General features: G+C 40.9%; 1 protein-coding gene across 1 annotated transcript in view; it reads right to left on the bottom strand.

Moving 5' to 3' along the window:
- The window catches only part of LOC135528102 (glutamate receptor-interacting protein 2-like), a gene marked incomplete at its 5' end in the record, with an annotated part of 51,780 nt that overhangs the window by 18,886 nt on the left and 10,494 nt on the right, over positions 1 to 22,400 (bottom strand). Inside the window, 2 exons of the mRNA XM_064956913.1 lie at positions 2,401 to 2,518; positions 21,611 to 21,767. Coding sequence (XP_064812985.1) covers positions 2,401 to 2,518; positions 21,611 to 21,767 — 275 coding nt within the window. The remainder of the gene's footprint in view (positions 1 to 2,400; positions 2,519 to 21,610; positions 21,768 to 22,400) is intronic.

The raw sequence follows: 22,400 nt of genomic DNA, 5'->3' as shown, positions 1-22,400 counted from the left end.
TTTATTTTATCAGGGAGTCATACTGAGACCAAGGTCTATTCTACAGATGAGCCCTGAATTACATACAGTGCATAAGGAAAGTATTCAGCCCCTTTGACTTTTTAAAAACATTTTGTTACATTACAGCCTTATTCTAAAATGAATTTAATATTTTTTTCCTGTCATCAATTGGGTTTTTGCTCTGACATGCACTGTGAACTGTGAGACCGTATATAGATATGCCTTTCCAAAATCATGTCCAATCAATTTTATTCACCACAGATGGACTCAAATCAAGTCGTAGAAACACCTCAGGTATGATCAATGGAAACAGGATGCACCTGAGCTCAATTTCAAGTCTCATATCAATGGGTCTGAATAAGGTATATGTTTTTTATTTTTAATAAATATGCAGAAATGTCTTAAAACCTTTTAGAATGCTGAATACTTTCCGAATACACTGTAAATAAAGTAACAATAGATGCTATGCTAACTGATATATGAAGCAACAATAGATGCTATGCTAACTGATATATAAAGCATCAATAGATGCTATGCTAACTGATATATAAAGTAACAATAGATGCTATGCTAACTGATATATAGAGCAACAATAGATGCTATGCTAACTGATATATAGAGCAACAATAGATGCTATGCTAACTGATATATAGAGCAACAATAGATGCTATGCGAACTGATATATAAAGCAACAATAGATGCTATGCTAACTGATATATAAAGCAACAATAGATGCTAACTGATATGCTAACTGATATATAGAGCAACAATAGATGCTATGCTAACTGATATATAGAGCAACAATAGATGCTATGCTAACTGATATATAGAGCAACAATAGATGCTATGCGAACTGATATATAAAGCAACAATAGATGCTATGCTAACTGATATATAGAGCAACAATAGATGCTATGCTAACTGATATATAGAGCAACAATAGATGCTATGCTAACTGATATATAGAGCAACAATAGATGCTATGCTAACTGATATATAGAGCAACAATAGATGCTATGCTAACTGATATATAGAGCAACAATAGATGCTATGCTAACTGATATATGAAGCAACAATAGATGCTATGCTAACTGATATATAAAGCAACAATAGATGCTATGCTAACTGATATATAAAGCAACAATAGATGCTATGCTAACTGATATATAGAGCAACAATAGATGCTATGCTAACTGATATATAAAGCAACAATAGATGCTATGCTAACTGATATATAGAGCAACAATAGATGCTATGCTAACTGATATATAAAGCAACAATAGATGCTATGCTAACTGATATATAGAGCAACAATAGATGCTATGCTAACTGATATATAAAGCATCAATAGATGCTATGCTAACTGATATATGAAGCAACAATAGATGCTATGCTATCTGATATATAAAGCAACAATAGATGCTATGCTAACTGATATATAAAGTAACAATAGATGCTATGCTAACTGATATATAAAGTAACAATAGATGCTATACTAATTGATATATGAAGCAACAATAGATGCTATGCTAACTGATATATAAAGCAACAATAGATGCTATGCTAACTGATATATAAAGTAACAATAGATGCTATGCTAACTGATATATAAAGCAACAATAGATGCTATGCTAACTGATATATAAAGCATCAATAGATGCTATGCTAACTGATATATGAAGCAACAATAGATGCTATGCTAACTGATATATAAAGCAACAATAGATGCTATGCTAACTGATATATAAAGTAACAATAGATGCTATGCTAACTGATATATAAAGTAACAATAGATGCTATACTAACTGATATATGAAGCAACCATAGATGCTATGCTAACTGATATATAATGCAACAATAGATGTTATGCTAACTGATATATAAAGCAACAATAGATGCTATGCTAACTGATGTATAAAGCAACAATATATGCTATGCTAACTGATATATAAAGCAACAATAGATGCTATGCTAACTGATATATAAAGCAATAATAGATGCTATGCGAACTGATATATAAAGCAACAATAGATGCTATGCTAACTGATATATAAAGCAATAATAGATGCTATGCTAACTGATATATAAAGCAACAATAGATGCTATGCTAACTGATATATAAAGCAACCATAGATGCTATGCTAACTGATATATAAAGTAACAATAGACTCTATGCTAACTGATATCCGGACGACGCTGGGCCAACTGTGCGCCACCCTATGGGACTTGATGTCACGGCCGGCTTTGACACTGGGATCGAGCCTAAGGCTGTCGTAACGCATCAACACTTAGACGGAGGCCAAATCTACCATTTTCAACCTGTATTACGGGATGACAGGGGCTGTGAGTGTAAAGGATTGCTTGCCTTTATTTTTAACCAGATAAGTTAAGGTAGTATACCTCTATCTCTCTGAGGAGCTCAGACTGTCCACAGGTCTCCAGGTCTTCCAGTGCCTGACACCAGAAACTGTCCTCGTGGTCGAGCATGATGGCGTCACTGTGAGGCTGGCTGGTGTATCTGTATCAACGACCACGGGAAAGTACAGGTGTTAGATGTTACATGCTAGATGAACAGTACATCACACTTTCCAGTCACTAGGAGGGGTGGCAGGGTAGCCTAGTGGTTAGAGTGTTGGACTAGTAACCAGAAGGTTACAAGTTCAAACCCCCGAGCTGACAAGGTACAAATCTGTTGTTCTGCCCATGAACAAGGCAGTTAACCCACTGTTCCTAGGCCATCATTGAAAATAAGAATTTGTTCTTAACTAAACAATAACTAGTTAAATAAAAAAAATGAGGCTGGCTGGTGTCTTTTTATTAGGAGCCATATTTGATTTTTTTCAGCAGCTACTCTTCCTGGGGTCCACAAAAAAAAACACAAAACATGACAAGTAACAAAAAACCCACTGAGAGACAAGGACAGTCACACACATTTAAAATACAACTATATACCAACAATACAACCAAAGAAAGAAGGTGCTGTGTGAGTAAAAAAATGATGTGTGTGTAACTGTGGCAACACAATAAAGAATTGGAATACGTGTTACATTTAGCAGTACATGAAGCTGTCATTGGCCCCCACAGCTCAACAACAGTCATTTAACAACAGCTGATGTTACGGCAAAACAACATGTGCAAGTTATTTTATTCTGGTGAGACAGAGCGTAGAGGGGAGGGGAGGGAATGAAGAGAGGAGAGTTGTGTATAGTACAGTATGTATGAGAGAAGAGCAGTACATGAAACCCTACAGTGCGTATGAGAGGAGAGCAGTACATGAAACCCTACAGTACGTATGAGAGGAGAGCAGTACATGAAACTCTACAGTATGTATGAGAGGAGAGCAGTACATGAAACCCTACAGTATGTGTGAGAGGATAGCAGTACATGAAACCCTACAGTATATATGAGAGGAGAGCAGTACATGAAACCCTACAGTATGTATGAGAGGAGAGCAGTACATGAAACCCTACAGTATATATGAGAGGAGAGCAGTACATGAAACCCTACAGTATATATGAGAGGAGAGCAGTACATGAAACCCTACAGGCAAATAAACACACAACCTGGTGGAAGAGCAGTTCATAGATGTGACACTGAACACCTGAGTCGAGAGAGAGAACAGCGAGAGAAGAGAGACAGCAGGGCGAGAGAGAAACAGAGCAGCGAGAAGAGAGACAGCAGAGAGAGAGACAGAGAGAGAGAGAGAGAGAGAGAGAGAGAACAGCGAGAGGAGAGAGACAGCAGGGAGAGAGAGAGGGAGAACAGCGAGAGGAGAGAGACAGCAGAGAGAGAGGGAGGGAGAACAGCGAGAGGAGAGACAGCAGAGAGAGAGAGACAGAGAGAGAGAGAGAGAACAGCAAGAGGAGAGAGAGATCAGCGAGAGGAGAGAGACAGCAGAGAGAGAGAGAGAGAGAGAGAGAGAGAGAGAGAGCAGTGAGAGGAGAGACAGCAGAGAGAGAGAGAGCAGTGAGAGAAACAGCAGAGAGAGAGAGAGGGAGTGAGAAAGAAGAGAAGACAAGAGAACAGAGACAGAGGGAGAGTGGGAGAGAGGCAAAGAGAGACAGAGACAAAGAGATGTACAGAGACAAGGGACAGACAGTACAGACAGGGAAAACAAGGCTAAGAGGTATGAAAAAAATGTGTATAAAAAATAATGACAGGCTTTCACTCTTCACTATTTTGTATGTTTTAATGGCTCACATCAATGCATTCCAATGGCTTAGAAAAATATTGTACAAATATGGGTGCGTTCGTAAATTCGCTCTGGCTATCTACTCTAATTTCAGAGCACTCTCGTCTGAGTGTGCCAGAGCGCTGAATAACTGATTCATTTACTAACGCTCGACACCCATTGAATATGGCAGTAAACGTAAACGTCGGCAAAAAAAGCGAATTTAAATTGCACAGTTACAGTCACCAAAGTTCTGGATAACATGAAAGCAGCCTAACCAGCTCTACTAGGGGGAGTAAAATGGTCAGAGTTAGGTGTTCTCTCATTTGTTTCTGGAAGTAGCTAGCAAGCTCGGTAACATTAGCCAGTTAGCTTGGGTGCTTGACTGCCGTTGTGAGGCCAGAATGCTCGGATGAACCCTACTCCAGTGTGCGCCCTGAACGCTCCGAGAGCAAAACGCTCTGAATTTGACAAATGCCCAGAGGGCACTCTGAATGCACTCTGGCACTCCAGATTGAATTTCGAACACACGGATAAGTGGATTGATGCAGGTTATTACAAGAAGCCATGCTGTGGCTGTCCTGTCAGTTTGATTCAAGACGGCAGGACTGAAACACGTTGGAGGATAATGAAGCAATAAGTTCAATAGCTCCTCCTGGTTTTCCTCCTGGTTCTACAATAATATTATTATTAGTATTTTATACTCAGTGGCCTTGTGGTTAGAGTGTCCTCCCCGAGACTTACCATTAGCTCATGATTACCATGAGCTCATCACTACAATTTGCTCATTATTACCATTAGCTCATCACTACCATTAGCTCATCGTTACCATTAGTTCATCATTACCATTAGCTCATCGTTACCATTAGCTCATCATTACCATTAGCTCATCACTACCATTGGGTCCTGTGTGGCTCATTAGTTCATCATTACCATTATCTCCCGCTGGGACCACCCATATGTAAAAAAGTAGTGGCATCGACTTACCATTAGCTCATCAAATTATATTATTATTATTATTATATTAGCTCATCGTTACCATTAGCTCATCGTTACCATTAGTTCATCATTACCATTAGCTCATCACTACAATTAGCTCATTGTTACCATTAGCTCATCACTACCATTAGCTCATCACTACCATTAGCGCATCGTTACCATTAGCTAATCGCTACCATTAGCTCATCATTACCATTAGCTCATCACTACCATTAGCTCATCGTTACCATTAGCTCATCGTTACCATTAGCTAATCGTTACCATTAGCTCATTGTTACCATTAGCTCATCACCACCATTAGCTCATCATTACCATTAGGTCATCACCACCATTAGCTCATCACCACCATTAGCTCATCGCCTTTTGCACACTGTACATATACTTTATTTTTTCTACTGTGTAATTGACTTGTTTATTGTGTTTTTGACTTTATCTTTGCCAGGTTGTTCTCAACTAGCCTACCTGGTTTTAAAGATAGAAAACAAAAATACCATTAGCTCATCGTTACCATTAGCTCATCACTACCATTAGCTCATTGTTACCATTAGCTCATCATTACCATTAGCTCATCACTACCATTAGCTCATCGTTACCATTAGCTCATTGTTACCATTAGCTCATCATTACCATTAGCTCATCACTACCATTAGCTCATCGTTACCATTAGCTCATTGTTGCCATTAGCTCATCATTACCATTAGCTCATCACTACCATTAGCTCATCGTTACCATTAGCTCATCATTACCATTAGCTCATCACCACCATTAGCTCATCATTACCATTAGCTCATCACTACCATTAGCTCATCGTTACCATTAGCTAATCATTACCATTAGCTCATCACCACCATTAGCTCATCATTACCATTAGGTCATCACCACCATTAGCTCATCACCACCATTAGCTCATCACCTTTTGCACACTGTACATAGACTTTATTTTTTCTACTGTGTAATTGACTTGTTTATTGTGTTTTTGACTTGTTTATTGTTTACTCTATGTGTAACTCTGTGTTGTTGTCTGTGTCACACTGCTTTGCTTTATCTTTGCCAGGTTGTTCTCAACTAGCCTACCTGGCTTTAAAGATGGAAAACAAAAATACCATTAGCTCATCGTTACCATTAGCTCATCACTACCATTAGCTCATCGTTACCATTAGCTCATCATTACCATTAGCTCATCACTACCATTAGCTCATCGTTACCATTAGCTCATTGTTACCATTAGCTCATCGTTACCATTAGCTCATTGTTGCCATTAGCTCATCATTACCATTAGCTCATCACTACCATTAGCTCATCGTTACCATTAGCTCATCATTACCATTAGCTCATCACCACCATTAGCTCATCGTTACCATTAGCTCATCATTACCATTAGCTCATCGTTACCATTAACTCATCATTACCATTAACTTATCATTACCATTAGCTCATCGTTACCATTAGCTCATCACTACAGTTAGCTCATCACTACAGTTAGCTCATCACTACAGTTAGCTCATCGTTACCATTAGCTCATCACTACAGTTAGCTCATCACTACAGTTAGCTCATCGTTACCGTTAGTTCATCACTACAGTTAGCTCATTGTTACCATTAGCTCATCACTACCATTAGCTCATCACTACCATTAGCGCATCGTTACCATTAGCTAATCGCTACCATTAGCTCATCATTACCATTAGCTCATCACTACCATTAGCTCATCGTTACCATTAGCTCATCGTTACCATTAGCTAATCGTTACCATTAGCTCATTGTTACCATTAGCTCATCACCACCATTAGCTCATCATTACCATTAGGTCATCACCACCATTAGCTCATCACCACCATTAGCTCATCGCCTTTTGCACACTGTACATATACTTTATTTTTTCTACTGTGTAATTGACTTGTTTATTGTGTTTTTGACTTTATCTTTGCCAGGTTGTTCTCAACTAGCCTACCTGGTTTTAAAGATAGAAAACAAAAATACCATTAGCTCATCGTTACCATTAGCTCATCACTACCATTAGCTCATTGTTACCATTAGCTCATCATTACCATTAGCTCATCACTACCATTAGCTCATCGTTACCATTAGCTCATTGTTACCATTAGCTCATCATTACCATTAGCTCATCACTACCATTAGCTCATCGTTACCATTAGCTCATTGTTGCCATTAGCTCATCATTACCATTAGCTCATCACTACCATTAGCTCATCGTTACCATTAGCTCATCATTACCATTAGCTCATTGTTACCATTAGCTCATCATTACCATTAGCTCATCACTACCATTAGCTCATCGTTACCATTAGCTAATCATTACCATTAGCTCATCACCACCATTAGCTCATCATTACCATTAGGTCATCACCACCATTAGCTCATCACCACCATTAGCTCATCACCTTTTGCACACTGTACATAGACTTTATTTTTTCTACTGTGTAATTGACTTGTTTATTGTGTTTTTGACTTGTTTATTGTTTACTCTATGTGTAACTCTGTGTTGTTGTCTGTGTCACACTGCTTTGCTTTATCTTTGCCAGGTTGTTCTCAACTAGCCTACCTGGCTTTAAAGATGGAAAACAAAAATACCATTAGCTCATCGTTACCATTAGCTCATCACTACCATTAGCTCATCGTTACCATTAGCTCATCATTACCATTAGCTCATCACTACCATTAGCTCATCGTTACCATTAGCTCATTGTTACCATTAGCTCATCGTTACCATTAGCTCATTGTTGCCATTAGCTCATCATTACCATTAGCTCATCACTACCATTAGCTCATCGTTACCATTAGCTCATCATTACCATTAGCTCATCACCACCATTAGCTCACCATTAGCTCATCATTACCATTAGCTCATCATCATACCATTAACTTATCATTACCATTAGCTCATCGTTACCATTAGCTCATCACTACAGTTAGCTCATCATCAGTTACTCATCACTACAGTTAGCTCATCGTTACCATTAGCTCATCACTACAGTTAGCTCATCACTACAGTTAGCTCATCGTTACCGTTAGTTCATCACTACAGTTAGCTCATCGTTACCATTAGCTCATCGTTACCATTAGCTCATCACTACAGTTATCTCATCACTACAGTTAGCTCATCGTTACCATTAGCTCATCACTACAATTAGCTGATCACTACAGTTAGCTCATCGTTACCATTAGCTCATCACTACAGTTAGCTCATCACTACAGTTAGCTCATCACTACAGTTAGCTCATCACTACAGTTAGCTCACTGTTACCATTAGCTCATCACTACAGTTAGCTCATCACTACAGTTAGCTCATCGTTACCATTAACTCATCATTACCATTAACTCATCATTACCATTAGCTCATCGTTACCATTAGCTCATCACTAGAGTTAGCACATCACTACAGTTAGCTCATCACTACAGTTAGCTCATCGTTACCATTAGCTCATCACTACAGTTAGCTCATCACTACAGTTAGCTCATCGTTACCGTTAGTTCATCACTACAGTTAGCTCATCGTTACCATTAGCTCATCGTTACCATTAGCTCCTCACTACAGTTAGCTCATCACTACAGTTAGCTCATCACTACAGTTAGCTCATCGTTACCATTAGCTCATCACTACAGTTAGCTCATCACTACAGTTAGCTCATCACTACAGTTAGCTCATTGTTACCATTAGCTCATCACTACAGTTAGCTCATCACTACAGTTAGCTCATCACTACAGTTAGCTCATCGTTACCATTAGCTCATCGTTACCATTAGCTCATCACTACAGTTAGCTCATCGTTACCATTAGCTCATCACTACAGTTAGCTCATCACTACAGTTAGCTCATCGTTACCGTTAGTTCATCACTACAGTTAGCTCATCGTTACCATTAGCTCATCGTTACCATTAGCTCATCACTACAGTTAGCTCATCACTACAGTTAGCTCATCGTTACCGTTAGCTCATCACTAGAGTTAGCTCATCACTACAGTTAGCTCATCGTTACCGTTAGTTCATCACTACAGTTAGCTCATCGTTACCATTAGCTCATCGTTACCATTAGCTCATCACTACAGTTAGCTCATCGTTACCATTAGCTCATCACTACAGTTAGCTCATCACTACAGTTAGCTCATCGTTACCGTTAGTTCATCACTACAGTTAGCTCATCACTACAGTTAGCTCATCACTACAGTTAGCTCATCACTACAGTTAGCTCATCGTTACCATTAGCTCATCACTACAGTTAGCTCATCACTACAGTTAGCTCATCACTACTGTTAGCTCATCGTTACCATTAGCTCATCACTACAGTTAGCTCATCGTTACCGTTAGTTCATCACTACAGTTAGCTCATTGTTACCATTAGCTCATCGTTACCATTAGCTCATTACTACAGTTAGCTCATCATTACCATTAGCTCATCATTACCATTAGCTCATCAATACCATTAGCTCATCACTACAGTTAGCTCATCGATACCATTAGCTCATCATTACCATTAGCTCATCACTACAGTTAGCTCATCAGTACAGTTAGCTCATCATTACCATTAGCTCATCATTACCATTAGCTCATCAATACCATTAGCTCATCACTACAGTTAGCTCATCATTACCATTAGCTCATCAGTACAGTTAGCTCATCATTACCATTAGCTCATCATTACCATTAGCTCATCAATACCATTAGCTCATCACTACAGTTAGCTCATCATTACCATTAGCTCATCATTACCATTAGCTCATCAATACCATTAGCTCATCACTACAGTTAGCTCATCATTACCATTAGCTCATCGTTACCATTAGCTCATCACTACAGTGGCAGCTAAAATAGCAGCCGTCGTAATATTAGTTGAACGTTGTTGGTACTGACAAGAGGAAGTAAATTGAGGCATGAATGGAGGAAAAGGGAACACAATGATGAATGTGTGGGATGACTAAAGTGGATCTGTGACACGAGGGTTATATAATTCAACGACATGTTGTATAACACTGACTGACTCACAGGCCTCATGTGTATCAGTTGAAGAGTGCTCACTGCCAGTCACAGGTCCAGGCAGAACCACAGCAGGCTGCTGAGGGGAGGACGGCTCACAATAATGACTGGAACGGAGTCAGTGGAACGGTATCAAACACGCAGAAACCAGGTGTTTGATGTGTTCCATTCCATTTCCATTTACTCCGTTCCAGACATTATTATGAGCTGATTAAGGTGCCACCTGTGGTGGAACCATTAGCCATACTCTGGTAAATCTATCGTCTATGTTAAAGCCGATTTGGACATATTTGTATAAAAGACCCGCTCCGTATACGTTTGTGTAAATACATTAAATATGAAAGTATATGTTGAAATATTAGGTACGTACCTTTATGATTTATCTTAACCTGATTGAGATACATTCCTTTGTTCTTCGTGTAGTTTTTAGCTCCCCCTCTTGCTCATTCATTGTACTGTGGTAAGTGTGTTAGTGATACGATAGGATGAAGGCAGGAAGTTGGGCCTTCGAGGGAAGAGGGGAGTCCTAGCTAGACACGGGAGCGGTATAATCTTGACACTACAGACATACAGTACAGTATATATGTCAAGTAATCTATTAAGTTGATTAGAGAATCATTTATTTGTTTGATATAAGAAGAATAAACCTTTTTGTTGAAACCATCTCCCTGGATCTCATTGAATGTGTTGTCTGTTTAGGAACTTCGAATGTGGACATTATGCGTCCTAAACAATCCCGCTTTAGGTTTGGGCAGTGGCTATGGTCAATTGGTAAGGGAGCCACTACTGCATTTTATGTAGCACTGAGTGACAGTTGATGCATGAAATAAGAGCAGTTAAACAGTGCTAGCTGGTAGTTAAAGGACCAGGTACTTTAGAAGCAGGGTAGTATAGGTTGAAATAGGCTTGTCAAATTCTGTGTTTTTTTTCAGAAAAATGTCCAGGTTTTCCAGAAATACCGGATGGAAGATTCCCAGAATCAAAATGAGAAAAAGCAGGAAATCTAGATTTGTCCAATCAGGGAAATTTGGGAAATTTGGGAAAGTTACTGTAATTTTGCAACCCTGTTACGTTCCCCAGTTTGTGTTGTAGTTTGTGTACTTGCATGTGTTTATTTCAGGAAATGGCTTCCTGAAATCCCTCAAGCAGCTGATTGGTCGACTCCATGGCTAATTGGAGAGCTGACCCCGCCCCCTCGTCAAGACACAGCTGTCTCCAGTTACACATTCATTCTGAAGCTATATAAAAGCCAGTGTTCTGTTCAGGAGGTTAATGGCTGGGAGGTCATTGCAGAGAGATTGAATGTGATAGAGAATCACTGCTGAGAGAGGAGGCTGATGGCTGTGGATAATTTACTATGTTAGTTGTTGGTAGCAGTTGGTATGTGCAGTGAGTTTGTTGCTCAGATAGAGCTTATTTGATGTCCTTTGTTTCTTAGTTTGTTTGAGAAATTATTTGTTCTCCTGTTTCATTTGTTCCCAGGGGGGAAGGGGAAGGCACCTAGGGAGTGCTTAGACAAGAGGCCCGCGGGCATACATATACCCGTAGCATATTCACTGTCTAGGCACAATAGGTAAGACCTGGGCGGACCACCCCCTGTATTTTGGTTAGGGCACCAGGTGGTGCTAAATTAGGTAAGTATTGGTTAGGCAGGTAAGATAGGAGAGGGGGGGGCTTTGAGATTTACTTTCTTTGCTTTGGTTCCGTCCAGCCCCTTTTCCCCATATTACCGTGTAAAGGAATAAAGTCCTTGTAAACGGTACCACATTCTGTCTGTTGTCATCCTTACTCGCACCTGCAGTCCATACCTTTTTCACTTCACGGAGAGTTGAGTTGTAGCAGGGTGTTGCGTTCCCTCTTCATAGAGGCGTGCGTAACACTAACACCTAACCCTAGGTTGGAACATCAACCCTAACCCTAACCCCTAACCCTAGGTGGGAACATCAACCCTTACCCTAACCCCTATCCCTAGGCGGGAACATCATCCCTAGCACTAACCCTAACCTTAACCCCTAACCCTAGGTGGGAACATCATCCCTCACCCTAACCTTAACCCCTAACCCTAACCTTAACCCCTAACCCTAAGTGGGAACATCATCACTCGCCCTAACCCCTAGGCGGGAACATCATCCCTCGCCCTAACCCTAACCTTAACCCCTAACCCTAAGTGGGAACATCATCCCTAACCTTAACCCCTAGGCGGGAACATCAACCCACAACCTGGTAAATCTCTCCATGTGGTGTAAAACTGCTTCAGAGGCATCGTGTGAAAGTTGAAGAAAAGATAAAGAGTGTTAACTGGCAGCGTTAGTCAGTAGGTACTGGATATGAGAAGGTGGGGACATCTACTACCAAACCTAGAATCTGGTGGATCTACGGAGTTACTCCAGAATTTTGTCTCGGTTCCAATATCCGTACAAACAGACAGTTGATACTGCTAAAATACCGCTCACATACGGCTCACATACCGCTCACATACCACTCACATACCGCTCACATACCGCTCACATACGGCTCACATACCACTCACATACCACTCACATACCACTCACATACGGCTCACATATGGCTCACATACCGCTCACATACCACTCACATACGGCTCACATACCGCTCACATACGGCTCACATACCGCTCACATACCGCTCACATACCGCTCACATACCGCTCACATACCGCTCACATACGGCTCACATACGGCTCACATACGGCTCACATACCACTCACATACCACTCACATACGGCTCACATACCGCTCACATACGGCTCACATACCACTCACATACGGCTCACATACCGCTCACATACGGCTCACATACCGCTCACATACTACTCACATACGGCTCACATACTACTCCCATACTACAAACTAACATAATATATACATACTTCTAAATAAAACTATTAACATTCTACTCACATATATTTAACATGCTACTTACATACTACTCACATACCACTAACTAACAAACTACTAACTAACATACTACTAACTCACTAACATGTTACTCACATACTACTAACTCACTTACAAACTACTAACTAACATACTACTAACTCACTAACATGTTACTCACATACTGCTAACTCACTTACATACTACTAACTAACATACTACTAACTCACTAACATGTTACTCACATACTGCTAACTCACTTACAAACTACTAACTAACATACTACTAACTCACTAACATGTCACATACTACTAACTCACTAACATGTCACATACTACTAACTCACTAACATGTCACATACTACTAACTCACTTACATACTACTAACTAACATGCTACTCACATACTACTAACTCACTTACATGTTACTCACATACTACTAACTCACTTACATACTACTAACTAACATGCTACTCATATACTACTAAGATACTACTTACATACTACTAGCATTCCACTAACATGCTACTAACATACCACTAACATACAACTTACATATTACTCACATGCTACTAGCATACCACTAACATAGTACTAACATACTACTAGCATACCACTAACATACTACTAACATACAACTTAAATACTACTCACATACTACTAACTCACTAACATACCACTAACATACTACTTACATATTACTAGCATACCACTATCATGCTACTAACATACCACTAACATACTACTCACATGCTACTCACATACCACTCACATACCACTCACATACCACTAACATACTACTTAGAATGCATGCCAATAGATTGCAGACTAAGTAGTACACTGGAGTAGATATGGGGACGGAGCCTTAGAGGAAGTGCTAAGGGGAGGCTGACACTCATAAATCACACACTCCACCACTGATATAGTGGTGATGACATCACAAGCACTCTCTGAGGCACTGCACATAAGGCTAAAAGCAATACACTATATCAGGCCGACCCAGGGGTGAAAGAAAGGTGGTACAATCCGATATAGCATCCCAGCAAAATAAATAGTGGGGGTAAAACGTGAGCCTATCAAAATCAATGCAACATGACCAAAAAACTATATCAGGCAGACCCAGGGGTGAAAGTAAGGTGGTACAATCCGATATGGCATCCCAGCAAAAATAAATAGTGGGGGTAAAACGTGAGCCTATCAAAATCAATGACCAAAAAAAACCTACAAGTTAATACACCATTATTTATGTCAGCAGCATGAAACATCAGAAAATTGACTGGAAATCGGGTCGTATGGGTCGCTTCAAAATGCGCTGTAGTTCGAACAGAACACTTACGTTTTGTCAAGCTGGAGACCATTGGCGTTTGCGGAAAAACAGTGGATGCATCAATTCAGGCGACAAGTGTAGAATGTCATTACAAAACATCTAGGTATTTTATAACAGATGTCTCTGTCCATTTATCAATTTGCAGGCGCACAGTGGGACTGTTGTGCTTTAGTTCAGTGATTGTTTGACAATCAGATGAAAACATCATGACTGGTTTATTTTATACCGCATTAAAAGGCATAGGCTGCATGTCCAAAAGGCTAGGGGAAGCTAAGCTTTCCCTAAAGTAAATGTAATTAAATTACCAACATCTATGTAGCCTGATTAGCTTACTCCTGTCTATACATAAATAACATCAAAATAGGCTAGTACACCAGAATGAAAGATTTGGCTGCAGAGGATAATTTGTTCAAGCTGTGGATTGTTTTAAATCACGTAGGCTACAGACGGAAGGACCCGCTACTTTGGCGGCCAAATGCCATGTAGATGATAGTTGAGTTGCGACTGTCAGTGAAAAGAAGAGACCCCTGCCAGGCGTATCACAATATTTAACAATACAATTGCGTAAAAACAGTTTGGAAAACAAATGGCTATTGCTGTAAAGAGATGACAGTGAAAAAAAACATCTACTGACCAAAACCCGGAACAACCCTGGCAAATGAGACAAGCAGTGAAAGACGGTGTATTTAATAAAGAAAAAATCCTAAAATACAAAAAATGGCAAATCCAAAGGTGGTAGGAAAAAACACAAAAAGACCTCAAAAGAAACTGTCCGATTATCTTATTGGCCTTTCTCATGTGCACCAGCGGAGAACATCGGCCATATCCCTGGTGAGTGTACATATTCACTGTCCCTATCCTTTGGTCTGTACCACTTTTGTTTGTTTTTGGACAACAATTTCCTCCTCCAGGTCAGATGGACGGTCATATGGTATTTGTGTCTCCCCTTTTTGTAGGCCGATTTTATATGGATACTACAACATAGATTTTATATGGATACTACAACAGATTTTATATGGATACTACAACATAGATTTTATATGGATACTACAACAGATTTTATATGGATACTACAACATAGATTTTATATGGATACTACAACATAGATTTTATATGGATACTACAACAGATTTTATATGGATACTACAACATAGATTTTATTGATCTGTTTGTCAGTGTCAGCAGAGTAGGCTGTCCTATAATTTTTGTAGTATTAAAAAAGATTCCGCTAACGTCTCCAATCATATTAAGTGAAGTAGAATTGCATGAAATTTGCTTATAAAAGGCCAACAAGAAATGTAGGCTGATAGAGTTAGGCCTAAGCTACAGGCCTATGTTAGCGGTGAGCGGGTCAGCTGTTTGTTTCTCCAGCAGGTCAGCTGTTTGTTTCTCCAGCAGGTCAGCTGTTTGTTTCTCCAGCAGGTCAGCTGTTTGTTTCTCCAGCAGGTCAGCTGTTTGTTTCTCCAGCAGGTCAGCTGTTTGTTTCTCCAGCAGGTCAGCTGTTTGTTTCTCCAGCAGGTCAGCTGTTTGTTTCTCCAGCAGGTCAGCTGTTTGTTTCTCCAGCAGGTCAGCTGTTTGTTTCTCCAGCAGGTCAGCTGTTTGTTTCTCCAGCAGGTCAGCTGTTTGTTTCTCCAGCAGGTCAGCTGTTTGTTTCTCCAGCAGGTCAGCTGTTTGTTTCTCCAGCAGGTCAGCTGTTTGTTTCTCCAGCAGGTCAGCTGTTTGTTTTTGTTTCTCCAGGTCAGGTTTGTTTCAGGTCAGCTGTTTGTTTCTCCAGGTCAGGTCAGCAGGTCAGTTTTGTTTCTCCAGCAGGTCAGCTGTTTGCAGGTCAGCTGTTTGTTTCTCCAGCAGGTCAGCTGTTTGTTTCTCCAGCAGGTCAGCTGTTTGTTTCTCCAGCAGGTCAGGTCTGTTTGTTTCTCCAGCAGGTCAGCTGTTTGTTTCTCCAGCAGGTCAGCTCAGTTTGTTTCTCCAGCAGGTCAGCTGTTTGTTTCTCCAGCAGGTCAGCTGTTTGTTTCTCCAGCAGGTCAGCTGTTTGTTCTCCAGCAGGTCAGCTGTTTGTTTCTCCAGCAGGTCAGCTGTTTGTTTCTCCAGCAGGTCAGCTGTTTGTTTCTCCAGCAGGTCAGCTGTTTGTTTCTCCAGCAGGTCAGCTGTTTGTTTCTCCAGCAGGTCAGCTGTTTGTTTCTCCAGGTCAGCTGTCAGCAGGTCAGCTATTTGTTTCTCCAACAGGTTTGTTTCTCCAGCAGGTCAGCTGTTTGTTTCTCCAGCAGGTCAGCTGTTTGTTTCTCCAGCAGGTCAGCTATTTGTTTCTCCAGCAGGTCAGCTGTTTGTTTCTCCAGCAGGTCAGCTGTTTGTTTCTCCAGCAGGTCAGCTGTTTGTTTCTCCAGCAGGTCAGCTGTTTGTTTTTCAGCTCTCCAGCAGGTCAGCTGTTTGTTTCTCCAGGTCAGCTGTTTGTTTCTCCAGCAGGTCAGCTGTTTGTTTCTCCAGCAGGTCAGCTGTTTGTTTCTCCAGCAGGTCAGCTGTTTGTTTCTCCAACAGGTCAGCTGTTTGTTTCTCCAGCAGGTCAGTTTTGTTTCTCCAGCAGGTCAGCTGTTTGTTTCTCCAGCAGGTCAGCTGTTTGTTTCTCCAGCAGGTCAGCTGTTTGTTTCTCCAGCAGGTCAGCTGTTTGTTTCTCCAGCAGGTCAGCTGTTTGTTTCTCCAGCAGGTCAGCTGTTTGTTTCTCCAGCAGGTCAGCTGTTTGTTTCTCCAGCAGGTCAGCTGTTTGTTTCTCCAGCAGGTCAGCTGTTTGTTTCTCCAGCAGGTCAGCTCAGTTTGTTTCTCCAGCAGGTCAGCTGTTTGTTTCTCCAGCAGGTCAGCTGTTTGTTTCTCCAGCAGGTCAGCTGTTTGTTTCTCCAGCAGGTCAGCTATTTGTTTCTCCAGCAGGTCAGCTGTTTGTTTCTCCAGCAGGTCAGATGTTTGTTTCTCCAGCAGGTCAGCTATTTGTTTCTCCAGCAGGTCAGCTGTTTGTTCACCCGTACCCGCCCACAATTACTATTAATCCACCCGGGAAAGCTTTTCTGTGCAAAATGTCCAAATGACATCAGTTTGACTGGTTGTAAGGAAAAAAAGATTTCAGTTCAGCTACGATGCATATTTTATGTGATTGAAATACTATCAGCTTTTATAATGAAGACTAAACCTCCTCAGATGGTATCTAATTGAGCATTGCATTCTCTGAAGATGCAGAAATAAATCATATCTTGCCACTGTTACCAAGTCCAAATTCTGTCTCCATTAGGTGTATCATTTTACTGCAATAAATTCTTAAATCTGCATGAGTTAATATTAAGGCTATGTGAGAGGTTATAGACCTACAGTCATCGTCCAGACTTCAGTTTCCATTTAACCCATCGAAACAGTAGTCCACAGTTCCCTTGACGTGCCATAGGTCTATTTTGAAGTTGGTCTTGTGACTGTGGAATTTGTATAGCAGCGCCTCACAATCATCACCACACACAACCTAGTGCTGTCATCCTGTTTTACCACTTCAAATATTTTCAACTCTCCTTCTGCAGCTTTTGTCTTATTGAATTAAACTCCGACAATGTAGCTTTTGCCTCCGTGGACTGATGTTAATTTTTTTCTGCCAGTTCCCGAAAACATTTTAAGTCGATTGGCTGTGTAGGCTATTTGGCGCGTGTACAGTTATAATTAAGCCCTGAAGTTTAGGTTCATGCACTAAAACCCGACTAAGAAAGCCTAAAATAAACAAAGAAAAACCTCAACGTAGAATATAGATAAAAATTGCACAAGAATGATACATTTATTGGATTTTTTAAAAGTATTATCTTTATTCAACCCGTCGCAACACAATATTTAAAGACCTTATTAAACTCGTCCGCCGTGCGGATATAACCGCGGGGTCTACGTGTTACGAGTCAACCCCTGCATCACTACTCTACGCCACACTGAACAGTCTTGTTTTGCGAAGTGATTGAGTTAGGCCTAGACAATAACTATTCAATCTACTCACAGTATGAATAGTAGGCTGTCTTACATAAGTCTGTAAAATGCGAGCTTGCATGGAATCTTTATTATAAAGTTGCATGTTAATGGTTGAAAATTAGCTTTGCGCCGCCTATAAAAGGTATTGCATGTTAAAATGTATATGACAAACGTTTACTCGACCTAGGCTACTAGGTCCATAAACATCATACATTAAATGAATACAGATCTATATGGAATTCTATGATTTCACCCCCCCACAGGCTGCTAGGTCCATAAACATCATACATTAAATTAATACGGATCTATATGGAATTCTATGATTTCACCCCCCAGGCTTCTAGGTCAATAAACAGCGTATATTAAATTCATACGGATCTATATGGAATTCTATGATTTCAACACCAAAGTTATTAAAAAATATAACAATTCTGCATGCACTTGGGTGTAGTGTACTGGTAAGATATTAGATCTACTTTCACCCCTGGGCAGGCCACACCCCCATTATTTAGCTGTCTAGAAACAATTACATAACTTTTTTTTAAAACTCTTATCTGTGAATCTAGCTTTAGGTGTGTCTGATATTATGAGGGTTACACAGGACTTTGTGGACTAACATGAAACACCAAGTCATAGTAATTCTGAGCTCAATGAGTCTTTGTAGTTCATTTTTGAAACCTGCAAACGGCTGGTACTGTTAAGGGATTCCAGTGATTTCTCCCTGAAGGTGAGTGACAGACATCTTTGTTGAAGCTTCCATCGCTCAGTGATGATTGGAGGATGATGACATTCTATTTAACGTAACGTGGATGGCAGTTACAGCTCCCGTCACTCATGAATCACTCAAGATGTTTAGTGATGATGTCATCACAAGCGGCTCTGAGGTCACACGGCTAGAGGCAAAAAACAGACATGCCCTTTTGTGGCTCTGTGAACCAATTGCTGTGTGAACCCCTTGCTGTGTGAACCCCTTGCTGTGTGAACCAATTGCTATGTGAACCCATTGCTGTGTGAACCCATTGCTGTGTGAACCAATTGCTATGTGAACCCATTGCTGTGTGAACCCATTGCTGTGTGAACCCATTGCTGTGTGAACCCATTGCTGTGTGAACCAATTGCTGTGTGAACCAATTGCTGTGTGAACCCATTGCTGTGTGAACCCATTGCTGTGTGAACCCATTGCTTGAACCCATTGCTGTGTGAACCCATTGCTGTGTGAACCCATTGCTTGTGAACCCATTGCTGTGTGAACCAATTGCTATGTGAACCCATTGCTGTGTGAACCCATTGCTGTGTGAACCAATTGCTATGTGAACCCATTGCTGTGTGAACCCATTGCTGTGTGAACCCCTGTGTGAACCAATTGCTATGTGAACCCATTGCTGTGTGAACCCATTGCTGTGTGAACCCCTTGCTGTGAACCCATTGCTGTGTGAACCCATTGCTGTGTGAACCCCTTGCTGTGTGAACCCATTGCTGTGTGAACCAATTGCTATGTGAACCCATTGCTGTGTGAACCCATTGCTGTGTGAACCCATTGCTGTGTGAACCCATTGCTGTGTGAACCAATTGCTATGTGAACCCATTGCTGTGTGAACCCATTGCTGTGTGAACCCATTGCTGTGTGAACCCCTTGCTGTGTGAACCCCTTGCTGTGTGAACCCATTGCTGTGTGAACCCCTTGCTGTGTGAACCCCTTGCTGTGTTAACCCATTGCTGTGTGAACCCCTTGCTGTGTGAACCCCTTGCTGTGTGAACCCCTTGCTGTGTGAACCCCTTGCTGTGTTAACCCATTGCTGTGTGTTGCTGTGTGAACCCCTTGCTGTGTTAACCCCTTGCTGTGTGAACCCATTGCTGTGTGAACCCCTTGCTGTGTGAACCCCTTGCTGTGTGAACCCATTGCTGTGTGAACCAATTGCTGTGTGAACCCCTTGCTGTGTGAACCCCTTGCTGTGTGAACCCCTTGCTGTGTGAACCCCTTGCTGTGTGAACCCCTTGCTGTGTTAACCAATTACTGTGAAACGAAAAGCTGCACACTATCAGAAACATTAGTTCTACATTTCATTTCATAAATACCACCATTTCGACAGCAAGCTGCCTTCGTTAGAGTTTAAAAGCTGTGAACCCAGCTGTGCTGTCATGAGGGTTGCACAGCACAAACCCCCGTCTATAAATTATAAAAAATAATAGTTCAGTTGTTCCAACCTGCAACTACCAGATACTGTCGTTGGATTTCCTATTGTTCTAACTGTTCAAGTACCTGCCATTGTTCTAACTGTTCAAGTACATGTCATTGTTCTAACTGTTCAAGTACCTGCCATTGTTCTAACTGTTCAAGTACCTGCCATTGTTCTAACTGTTCAAGTACCTGCCATTGTTCTAACTGTTCAAGTACCTGCCATTGTTCTAACTGTTCAAGTACCTGCCATTGTTCTAACTGTTCAAGTACCTGCCATTGTTCTAACTGTTCAAGTACCTGCCATTGTTCTAACTGTTCAAGTGCCTGTCATTGTTCTAACTGTTCAAGTACCTGCCATTGTTCTAACTGTTCAAGTACCTGCCATTGTTCTAACTGCTCAAGTACCTGTCATTGTTCTAACTGTTCAAGTACCTGCCATTGTTACAACCTGCAAAACTTCCGGCAATTTTACTAGAATTCCGAGGTTTTCTAGAAATCCCGGTTGGCATATTCCAGATTTATTTCCAGATTTTCCTCCTGATTCCAGCATTCTTCTAACCATGATGTCTGGAAACCTGGGAATGTTCGGGGGAAAGAGGATTTTTTGCAACCGTAGTAGCAACCTGTAAAGCCCTCGCTCTTCTATGTGGCCTCTCTCCTCAGTGAGTGTTACTCTGAAGGGTTATATGAGACGTACAGCACATAGCACCCACAGGTCCTGCACCCTCTACAGTGTTCACAGTGAGACAGTATACAAGGAGGGGTGAGATGTTTGGCATGAGGCTTGAGGGGTGTCCTAAAATGTACACCGTGCAGGTGGTCTCCACAAGTGAGACAGTATACAAGGAGGGGTGAGATGTTTGGCATGAGGTCTCCACAGTGAGACAGTATACAAGGAGGGGTATACAAGGAGACAGTATACAAGGAGGGGTGAGATGTTTGGCATGAGGTCTCCACAGTGAGACAGTATACAAGGAGGGGTGAGATGTTTGGCATGAGGTCTCCACAGTGAGACAGTATACAAGGAGGGGTGAGACGTTTGGTCATGAGGTCTCCACAGTGAGTCTTACCCTGACGGTTTGTCCCAGTCGTCTTCACTGAAGCCCCCGTCACTGAAAGGGTAGTTGTTACTACGGCGGCCCGGGGGTGGGGGGCTGGTCCTCTGCCTGGCACTCCTCCACTCATGGGGGTGCAGGGCGATGCCTGCCGCCTGGGGGTTGTAGGGCCCTGCAGAAGGGGTGTTGGTGGAGGTGAGGGTGGGAAGTGAGGGAGAAAGGGGGTTAGGTAGAATAAAAAGGTAGATTAAACATGATCATTTAGAGTGACAGGTCCATTACAATTACAAACCTATTGGGCTGGAAGAACCATGATAAAGTGTTGGATAAGGACATATAAACTATATCACCATAGATATATCAACTATAGAACCATAGATTATATCAACTATAGAACCATAGACTATATCAACTATAGAACCATAGACATATCAACTATAGAACCATAGATTATATCAACTATAGAACCATAGATTATATCAACTATAGAACCATAGACTATATCAACTATAGAACCATAGGCATATCAACTATAGAACCATAGACTATATCAACTATAGAACCATAGACATATCAACTATAGAACCATAGACATATCAACTATAGAACCATAGATTATATCAACTATAGAACCATAGACTATATCAACTATAGAATCATAGATTACATCAACTATAGAACCATAGATTATATCAACTATAGAACCATAGATTATATCAACTATAGAACCATAGATTATATCAACTATAGAACCATAAATATATCAACTATAGAACCATATATTATATGAACTATAGAACCATAG

The sequence above is a fragment of the Oncorhynchus masou genome, chromosome 5 (assembly GCF_036934945.1).
Source record: "Oncorhynchus masou masou isolate Uvic2021 chromosome 5, UVic_Omas_1.1, whole genome shotgun sequence".
Lineage (NCBI taxonomy): Eukaryota > Metazoa > Chordata > Actinopteri > Salmoniformes > Salmonidae > Oncorhynchus > Oncorhynchus masou.
The sequence above is the reverse complement of the archived record's forward strand: the minus strand, read 5'-3'. Positions and strand labels throughout refer to the sequence as shown.